The sequence below is a fragment of the Girardinichthys multiradiatus genome, chromosome 20 (genome assembly GCF_021462225.1).
Source record: "Girardinichthys multiradiatus isolate DD_20200921_A chromosome 20, DD_fGirMul_XY1, whole genome shotgun sequence".
Lineage (NCBI taxonomy): Eukaryota > Metazoa > Chordata > Actinopteri > Cyprinodontiformes > Goodeidae > Girardinichthys > Girardinichthys multiradiatus.
This window is the reverse complement of record NC_061812.1, coordinates 53,566,753-53,577,022: the sequence shown is the minus strand read 5'-3', so window position 1 is coordinate 53,577,022 and position 10,270 is coordinate 53,566,753. Positions and strand designations below refer to the sequence as shown.

Genomic DNA, 10,270 nt, shown 5'->3' with positions numbered 1-10,270 from the left:
CATGGTTTGTTTCAACACAGTTGTGATAGGTTCTTTGAGCTCTACAACTGCTCAAATTCTTGTGTCAGTTGAGCCACCTTTTGTCCCAAACCTGCTTGGACATACTTCAGTCTGGGATATGTTGTAGCCCTCGGTGAAGGCTTTCCAACAGTCTTTGAACCACATCTCTATGATTTTCCATCATGGAGATATGCCCCTCCAAAAGGTGAAAATGTGACACTTTTGTTATCCTCTTGTGGTGGATAGGAGCATTACAGAGCTGCCATTCAGATATATCATTGATCAGGGCAGAGAGACGTTTCTGAAGACACCCTACACACACCTGCAGCTGTTAGTTTTTTTTTTCCATAACAGCTACAAAGCTGAACTCCAAATATAAAACAGACCCTTTCAGACGCTTCCAGATGCCCTTTGTTTCATTTCTCTCACATCCTTCCTTTGTGAGATATAAGCCCTCAAAATTTGGAAATTCCAACTTTTGGTGCCCCCTGGTGGTGTCCTGGAAAGTCACAGAGCCACCATTCTTGGATGTCTGCACTCAGGTTACTGAGACCTTTCTAACGACACCTTGTTCAAGTCTCTACTACCACCTATAAGGAAGCCACTAATCTGCCCATCCCCCGCTCTGCCGTCCGACCGGCTGAGAGGCCAAAATGAGCCCCACAGGAGGCTGGGGACAAAAATCATGAAAATGTATACTTTGAGCTATTGAAGTGTGCTTGATGTATATTGGCACACACAATGGACTCTTTCCAAGGTCAAAGTTATAGGGCCCTTAACCTTCCCATATTCCCGTTACGAGACCCCAAAGTTGCTCCCAGAATTCCAAATTTCAATCTTTACATGAAAAATTTGACCATTTTCAGCTGTTTATTTCTCTGCAACCCCTAAATCTACACGGTGTCTAGTGATAATGGCCGAAACACCCAATGATTCCGGGGTCCACTACTGATGATGTGTCTCAAATTTCTATTTTAGTTCAAATTTTACTTTAATTTTAGTTTTACATTTAATTATCCCTTTTAACTTACAATCTCTAAGATCAGAATTAAATCTATATTTCTGTTTCATTCGATTTTTAAGCCAAATTTTAACGTTCCCATTAGCTTAACTTAAATTTTTTATTCCCTCCCAAACATTTTACCTACAACCTCCTGCATTGGGGTTGTGGGCGGGGGTGTGGGGACATGGGTAGAGTGGTGGTGGGGGTCCTGGGTCGGTTTGATTTGTCATTTGGGGAAGAAACTCGTCGTGGCTCCATTCTGTGACCGGTTGTCCTTGGACTACTGTGGATTCCTAGCCGGATTGAATTGCGGCGTGGGGGGTTCATCCGAGCCCCTTGCTTAGCTTCTTTCCGGTATTGGGTTTTCATGGTGGCTCGGGGATGCCGGCCAGTTTGGTTGCCTGCGGTGGGATTGAAACTTGTTGTGGCTTCATTCCGTGGCCGGATTTCCTTTGTCTGCTATGGGATTCTTGCCGGTCTGTGTGCGGTGCGAAGAGTCTGTTAGGACCCTTTGTTAGCTGCATTCCGGTACTGTTTTCCTTTGGTGGATGAGGGATCCCGGCCGGGGTGGTTGCTATACGACGGGCGGAGACCTATCGCTGCCACTTTCCGATGTTGGTTTTCCTTCGGTGGCTGGGGGATCCTTGCCGGCTTGGGTGTAGCCAAGGGGGCTTAATCGAGCCCCCTGTTGGCCCCATTCCGGTACGGGGTTTATCTAGCAGCTGTGGTTCCCAACGGGTTTGCTTGGCTTTGCGGCGGGTGGAGGCCCCTCCTGGCTTCATCCGATTCCTGGAATTACCTGTACGATCTTTGCCTGGTTCCTGGGCCCTTGCTCGCTCCCTGATGTGGTATTAGGATTGTGTTATTGTGTACCTTCCACCTGGGTCTAACATATGGAGATGAGCTCTTGAGTGACATGCGTCGGCCCGTGCCTTGCCTTTGACTCCCTCCACCAAACTTTTTCGGTCATTAGACTGAATTAGGGCGATGTCATCATGACACTAAACTCACCCTAACCCTAACCCTAAAAAACTATAAAATCCCACTTGTCAGGAGGGATACCTGGCTGGCACCCCTATAAAAAAACAAAACAAAAAAAACCTCACAAACAAAATTAGACAAACCTGTTAAACCATCACAGTTTTATGAATTAATAGAAATGTAATAGCTCAGTTTGTGTTTAGATGAAATGCTGAAATGAGTCAGCAAATCTCAGTAGGCCTATGGCAGTATGACGCACTAAGCAGAAAAGGTATTTAACTTCCAAGCCAATCAAACTGAACTGCAGAGTTTAAGAGTCAGACTGTACAGCAGACTGAAGTAGTTGCATTCTGTTTGGCCACCTGTCATCAGAGCTCAAAGAAAACCTTCCTGGAAGGAGAGTGAAAATGTAATTATAATAAGAAACCCTATTGACAGGACGTTGTAAAAGAGCAGGCCAGCAATGGGAGCTGTTCAGGGGATCTTTATCTTCACAAGCTGTGTAAGTATTTATGGTGTCAGTATGGAATATTTTTCAGCATTACTGTTGTAGACATTTTTGGAAAAAATTAGGATAGAAAACCTCTATCCTTATCCTATAACCAAGGAAGACCACTCAATTCATTCATTCTACTTACCAATTATTTTGGATAATTGATTTCGTAATTTTGATTTACAGATTTGATTATTTGTTTTTCATGTTCTGAATTTTTCAGATAATTTTAGATTTTTTTTTACTGCTGTCTGTGTAAGATATTTGCTAGGTATAGCAGCTGCTTTTAGCTTCAGGGATTGGAAATTTCCCAGGGTTGATCCTATGGGTTGATTATCCCCACCTCCATCATCAGCTTTACATGGACTCTCATGTGACAAATGAGATTACTTGGTTACATCACCATGTTTCAGGACCTTGGCATGTGACATATTGAGAATACTGTTCTAGTCATACGATGTAATCATTATAACTTTAGGACAAAGGGAGAGCTAGATCTAACCAGAAGACAAAAAAAATAAAAATAAGAGTCTTAGTATTTTAGATTGCTAGACAAACCAATATAATAAGTATCTCTCTGTGCTGTACCCTCTATGGTGAAGATTCTCTTGCTTTGCTTATGGTCATTCAGCATTAAGATGAATTATTACTTAAAACATTTAATTAATTTCCAAGGTTTTCCATGATATTGTCTGTAGCACTTCATGGCTTTTTTGGTTGTGTGGTGTGATCTGCTTTGAATTACCAAGGCCCGATTTGTAAGACGATTAAGCTGACTTTGTTTACCTGCCAAGGGTATTAACATGTTGACAATCCTCTAGGTGCTTATGCTTTGACTTGACTCAGATAGTGAGGAAAAGTGTCCATCTACTACATTGTAAAGCATGTTTTTCTTTGCTGGTGAATTATGTTACCTGTCTGGTAAGATCTGTATTGTATACAATTGTACCTGGTATTTCCTGAGATGAAGAGGACAACACAGATACACAAAAATGAAAATCTATTTTATTATTTGCAGCAGTACCAACACTCCTAAAGATACGGTGGAAGGGGTTTGCTCTAGTGTCCAAGAAAGATTTAGTTGTGTTTTAGTAACATTGTTTTAAAATGTGTATATGTCCTGGATTAATCATCTTGTCTGTGTTCCCAGTAAATCAAGGTCTTTGTTGTAGCTGTTAAAAAGTGTAATATCACCTTGAGTAAGGACAGAAAACCCATGTATTGTAGTATACACACATGCAAGATGCTGTTTTGGTAAAGATGAAATGACAAACTCAGGTTTCCCACACCTAATTACATGTAACTTTGTGAAATGTTAATCTATTCTTGTTAGCTCTCTTGCCTTTCAGCAAAACCTTCCTGTGTACAAATCCCTGCTTGAGGCTTTCAGCATGGACTCTCTCGTGGTACTCGTGCTGCCTTTTAGGTTAAATGTCCACTTTCAATAGCCTTTCAGTATGAGTATGTGGGGGCAGGACTGTATGTCTTGTTTGTCATCTGTTGCCCTGTGATGGGCTGGCAACCTATCCAGGGAGCCTATCCAGGGAGTACTCCACCTCTCACCCATTGACTTATGCTAATGTGTTTTCTTTATTAGTTCCTTGTTGTGTTTAGTGTTTCTGTTTCTCTTTATTATTATTATTATTATTATTATTGGGGCCTCCCATGTAATGCAAGGAGGCACCTATTACTCTACACCTCTAAACTGGACTCTTTCTTATTATTCTTCCGTCCAGATTAATGCGGCCCGAACCGTAGCGCGCACCCCCACAATATATATATCAAAACGTCCGGCTCGGTCTTTGAGATGTGTGCTATGACTTTTATTGGCATTTCGAGTTACCATGGCAACGTAATTAACAAAAAACCACCCCCCAAAATCCCATAGAAATGAATGGAGTCAGGGGAGGAAGGAATTCTCAAAATGCACTGTTTTGAGGCTCTGCTGTATCGCCATACTTTTACCTAGAAACACAGTTGAACTTTCAGTTTGTAGAGAAATCAGCCGGCTTTTCAGAAGTGAAAACGGTTTGTTGATAACTGCTACGGTTTCTATAAAATTAGACTCCAAGCGCAACAAAGTTTGCGAGAAAATACCATTCCTACAGTGGAGATGGCAGTTACTATAGTGTAGAAAGCGGGGATTTTTTTCAGGAAAAAATTATTTTTAACTGGCACTCACGGCCACAAATTTTGCTCTAAAGTCACCATTTTCGGTCAGTTTGTAGTGCCGGGCCTCTGCTTTCATACAATATCTTTAAAATTGTTCTAGGTCTCATAGTTTTCTGTCAAACCCCCCTCGATTGCCAAGAGTCAGACGAATTCTGTAGGCCTTCTTCCATGTATTTTCAATGAGAGTTTGACCAGTAATCCATGAGTGACACAATTTCTTTCCATCCTCCTATTTTATACTGTGAATGACATAGAGTTATGAAAATCTCCATGATCGGGGACAAGGGATGGCTTTCGCCCACAGTTCAAAACATTTTCCAATACCATGTAGGTTTCCGAATTATTAGACCTTGTTCGGAAGCATGTTCAGGCATTTTTGTCTTTTTCTCCATTTGCCCCTCTCTTTTCACCCAGTGTTGTGTCTTTATTATTATATTTTCAACAAAACAGGATTGATGTTATTGTTCCCCTGTCAGTTCTGATAAAACCGGTCCAAGAATGACGTCGATAGCCCCTACGGTTTACGAGTTATGGCTTGTATTTTGGGAGCATGCGCCTTCATGTTATAAAGCCAGGCCAGGTATGGCGTGATTTTTGTGCCACCTGGTTGAGTGCGCTGTGACACTGATTTGAGGGCACAGATCTAGCAGAGGGAAAAATTATTCTAAGCGCCTGCGTATAAATCTCACACGTGCTAAACTCTGAAAAACTGCTCCCTCGCACGGTTCATTCTTCTCGCGCTTGAGGATTTGTGTCTGTCACTTGTATGTAAATGAGCCACGCCACCAGCCAAGCACGGACAGGCCTTTTTCATCCAATCAAAGCAGGCCTTGCAAATACTATGTTCAGTTCGATGAAAAACAGCCAGTCACAACCAGCAATTGGACACCTTTTCACTGTTTTGCGACCAATCCGAGTCCTCTGGGAATCAACTTTGAAAGGGTCGGGGAACATCAAGACGGCAAAAAATGGCAGAAAATAAAGATACTAACCCTCCGCAAAACTCCCAGGTGAGAAAAGATTGAACTATTCCAGTTTTATTAATTTTCTTGTTTGAGGAACTAGCCAGTGAAATGACTCATTACTTGACCGATTTAAAAAATAGCATCATTTAGAATGTTGAGACAACCACACTTGGCGGGGTTATGTATTAGCAATTTTGTCGTAGTTGGGTAACCAATTAAAATGAATAACTAAAGCCAACAAGAATTTCCGACAGAATACTTCATAAAACAGTAGGCCTACAGTTACAGAGAACATTTTGTGTGCATTTTTAAAAACGATCATAGAAAAAATAATAAAAAATAAAGAGGAAGAATTGTAATAATCGTGTTAGAACTGGTCTAGTTGGCGCCTTGTTAGTTACAGATTACTGTTGTACGGTGTCAGGGATATGTCACAAATATTTTAGGGGAAAAAAACATAATATCAACATGAGATCTATAGAATTTCTTGATTAACTTAACAAAATAGAAAATCTAAAACGGTAGAAAAATAAAACTATACCAGTTTAGGAAATAAAATGTTTGGAGAACTGAAGTGGTTGTTTTCAATTAGTAAGCAATGAATTATAGCAGCTGATCCAAAGTGGGTGTTTTTAAACTTCGGGTCAATTGCGTTATTGGTTATCGCTTTTACATAAAAATATAACATCTGGTTTAATTCCTTTAGGATGATGGTAGAAGTTCAATTGAATCTGCTGCCAGAAATCTTGTGTCACTGCTGATGAACACCCTGGCTGCAAGTAGCTCATCTGGACAGCCAGAGTTGAACTGTCCAGCAAGAGATGACAAGGTGTGTGCTTGATTTTCTGTTGTAGTTTCTCAGTTATATCTTTGTCAATTAATTTCAGTTTTATATATATATTTTAAATATGATCTACAGTAATTATTAAAAGTTATTGAAGGAAATAATTTTTTTTTGCCGTGCTATAACTTTATTATTGAACTTTTACTCTTTTGTGTGGCAGATCTTTTCCTTATCATGAATTGCTTAGATAGTCGAATTAGAACAAAACCAGAGGATGAAACAGACTCAGCACACAGGATAAGACGGTAAATGAGGTTTATTTCTACTGTAGACTTTGTTTAAGGAATCTTGAGTTGGAGTTGTCCAGAAGCCAGAGGAGGAGGAGGTAAACCCAGGAATCCAAGGAGAGAGAGAGAGAGAGAGTACTGGTGATGAGAATATTTACAGTGCAGTCCTTAGGAGAGAGTATTACCAGATGTTGGCAGGCAGATAGGCAGGTCGACAGGCAGACAGGCAGGCAGACGGATAGGCAGACAGACAGGAGTCCACATAACTGAGGTTATGTTCCAGCAAAGGTCTGTATCAGCAGCTACCTTAAGAAGCCCATGAGCTCATTAGGAGAATGCGTTGCAGCTGCAGACAATGAGCTGCCAGAACCAACCAGAAGCGGAGGAACAGAGATCCTACATTCCTGGGTATTTTAAACCCAGCATCCTTGGTAAAAAGAGGTGTTTTCCTTCTACCAAACATCTGAAGGTAACCACAAAGAACACGGCTATTAGTTTTTATTTGCTACCAAGAAATACCTCCCACACATCGTTGCCATCTGAGGAGCTTGAGCTCATGCAAGCTGGTTTGGGGAAAAAAAACGTGACCCTCCCGGAGGATGGTGACCACACTGAGGTACCGTCGTCAATCCAGTTATTTGTTTGACATTCAGATTATCTTTATTGTCATTGCACAAAATATCAAAGATGCACTGGAGAATGAACACTTCCATGCATTGTCGCCTGATCCTCTCATTTCATAAAATTTTATTTAAATCAGATGTATTCATAAATGAGTTCTTGAAAGAAAAATGTATTTCTTGCTACAAAACAATTGGGAACATGAATGTTTCACATTTTTATACAGTACGTTGTCAAGAAAGATGGGAATGAATACATGGTATTTGAATTAGTTGGTCTCAGTAATTTTCCAAAACATTTCTCATAGAAATCCAAGTATATTCATGACCGATACTTGGAAGTTTAAGTAAGCTAGCATGCAAGGATCCCTTGATAACACTGTCATGTTTGGTATAAATACTGTGTGTAAATGTTGATCGGGTCTCTGCTTCACTGACTAACCTCAGTGACAGGGTCTTCAAACGCTTAATGCCTTTGAATAAAACTTATAAAGACAAAGTCCGGATTTTCTCTTGTTGTGAGTCAACTTCTCTCCACTTTGATAAGAAAATTCCACTACAATACTTTAAAAAATTGGAATTTCCCAAAGACTATACCCTCAACCGGTGCAAAGAGGATTGGGTGGCGGACGAAGGTGGAGACCTCAGCGGCCCGATCCCCGGATGCTTAGGCTGGCTCTAGGGACGTGGAATGTCACCTCGCTGGGGGGGAAGGAGCCTGAGCTTGTGCGGGAGGTCGAGAGATATCGACTAGAAATAGTCGGGCTTGCCTCCACGCACAGCGTGGGCTCTGGAACCCATCTCCTCGAGAGGGGCTGGACTCTCTTCTACTCTGGAGTGGCCCACGGGGAGAGGCGGTGGGCTGGTGTGGGTTTGCTTGTTGCCCCCCAGCTCAGCCGTCTCGTGTTGGGGTTTACCCCAGTGGATGAGAGGGTCGCATTCCTGCGCCTTCGGGTTGGGGAGAGGTCTCTGACTATCATTTCAGCCTACGGGCCGAGTGGTATTGCGGAGTACCAGGCATTCTTGGTGTCCCTGTCGGGGGTGCTGGATAGTGCCCCTCCCGGGGACTCCATTATTCTGCTGGGGGACTTCAACGCCCACGTGGGAAAGGACAGTGACAGTGATCGGGAGGAATGGCCGCCCCGATCTGAATCCGAGCGGTGTTTTGTTATTGGACTCCTGTGCTAGTCATGGATTGTCCATAATGAAGACCATTTTCAAATATAAGGGTGTCCATCAGTACACTTGGCACCAGGAACCCTAGGCAGGAGGTCGATGATCGACTTTGTTGTCGTATCATCAGACCTTCGGCCGCATGTTTTGGACACTCGGGTGAAGAGAGGGGCTGAGCTGTCCACTGATCACCACCTGGTGGTGAGTTGGATCCGCTGGAGGAGGAGAAAGCCGGACAGACTTGGCAAGCCCAATCGCATAGTGAGGGTCTGCTGGGAACGTTTGGCAGAGCCCTCGGCCAGGGATGTATTCAACTCCCACCTCCGGGAGAGCTTTGACCAGATCCCGGGGGATGTTGGAGACATAGAGTCCGAATGGACCATGTTCTCCGCATCTATTGTCGATGCTGCTGCCCGTAGCTGCGGCCGTAAGGTCTGCGGTGCCTGTCGCGGCGGCAATCCCAGGACGGTGGCAGAGGCAAAAACTCGGGCCTGGGAGGAGTTCGGTGAGGCCATGGAGAAGGACTACCGGTTGGCCTCGAAGCGATTCTGGCAAACCGTCCGGCGCCTCAGGAGGGGGAAGCAGTGCTTCGCCAACACTGTTTATAGGAGGAGCAGTGTGGTTTTCGTCCCAGCCGTGGAACACTGGACTAGCTCTATACCCTCTACAGGGTACTCGAGGGTTCATGGGAGTTTGCCCAACCAGTTCACATGTGTTTTGTGGACCTGGATAAGGCATTCGACTGTGTCCCTCGTGATGCCCTGTGGGGGGTGCTCCAGGAGTACTGAGTGGGGGGCCCTTCATTAGGGGCCATCCGGTCTCTGTACGTGCGGAGCAGGAGTTTGGTCCGCATTGCCGGCACTAAGTCGGACCTGTTCCCGGTGCATGTTGGACTCCGGCAGGGCTGCCCTTTGTCACCGGTCCTGTTCATAATTTTTATGGACAGGATTTCTAGATGCAGCCAAGGGCCGGAGGGGTTCTGGTTTGGGGACCAGTGGATTTCATTTCTTCTTTTTGCAGATGATGTGGTCCTGCTGGCCCCCTCTAGCCAAGACCTACAGCATGCACTGGGGCGGTTCACAGCCGAGTGTGAAGCAGCTGGGATGAAGATCAGCTCCTCCAAGTCAGAGGCCATGGTACTCGACCGGAAAAGGGTGGCTTGTCCTCTTCAGGTTGGAGGGGAGTTCCTGCCTCAAGTGGAGGAGTTTAAGTATCTCGGGGTCTTGTTCACAAGTGAGGGAAGAATGGAGCGGGAGATCGACAGACGGATCGGTGCGGCCGCCGCAATAATGGGGGCGCTGTGCCGGTCCGTTGTGGTGAAGAGAGAGCTGAGCCTAAAAGCGAAGCTCTCGATTTACCGGTCGGTCTATGTTCCTACCCTCACCTATGGCCATGAACTTTGGGTCATGATTGAAAGAATGAGATCCCGGATACGAGCAGCTGAAATGAGCTTCCTCCGTAGGGTGGCCGGGCACTCCCTTAGAGATAGGGCGAGGAGCTTGGCCATCCGGTAGGGGCTCGGAGTAGAGCCACTGCTCCTCCACATCGAGAGGAGCCAGTTGAGGTAGCTCAGGCATTTATACCGGATGCCTCCTGGACGCCTTCCTCGGGAGGTGTTCCAGGCACGTCCCACCAGGAGAAGGCCCAGGGGACGGCCCAGGACACGCTGGAGGGACTATGTCTCTCGGATGGCCTGGGAACGCCTTGGGCTCCACCCGGAGGAGCTGGAGGAGGTGTCTGGGGAGAGGGACGTCTGGGTGTCTCTGCTGAGTCTGTTGCCCCCGCGACCCGG

General features: G+C 44.7%; 1 protein-coding gene across 4 annotated transcripts in view; it reads left to right on the top strand.

Moving 5' to 3' along the window:
* The first annotated feature begins 2,319 nt into the window (after window positions 1-2,319).
* The window catches only part of si:ch73-267c23.10 (serine incorporator 1), a 162,568-nt gene continuing 154,617 nt past the window's right edge, over window positions 2,320-10,270 (top strand). For 2 of the 4 annotated variants that reach the window (XR_007035536.1, XR_007035535.1), the window contains exon 1: window positions 2,359-2,486. Coding sequence is in view for 1 of the 4 variants with exons in the window: in XM_047348351.1 (XP_047204307.1) it covers window positions 2,448-2,486 (39 nt within the window). In the remaining 3 variants the exon portion in view is untranslated. Of the gene's footprint in view, window positions 2,487-10,270 lie in introns of all 4 variants that reach the window. The other 2 variants (XM_047348351.1, XR_007035534.1) reach the window with 2 other exon arrangements.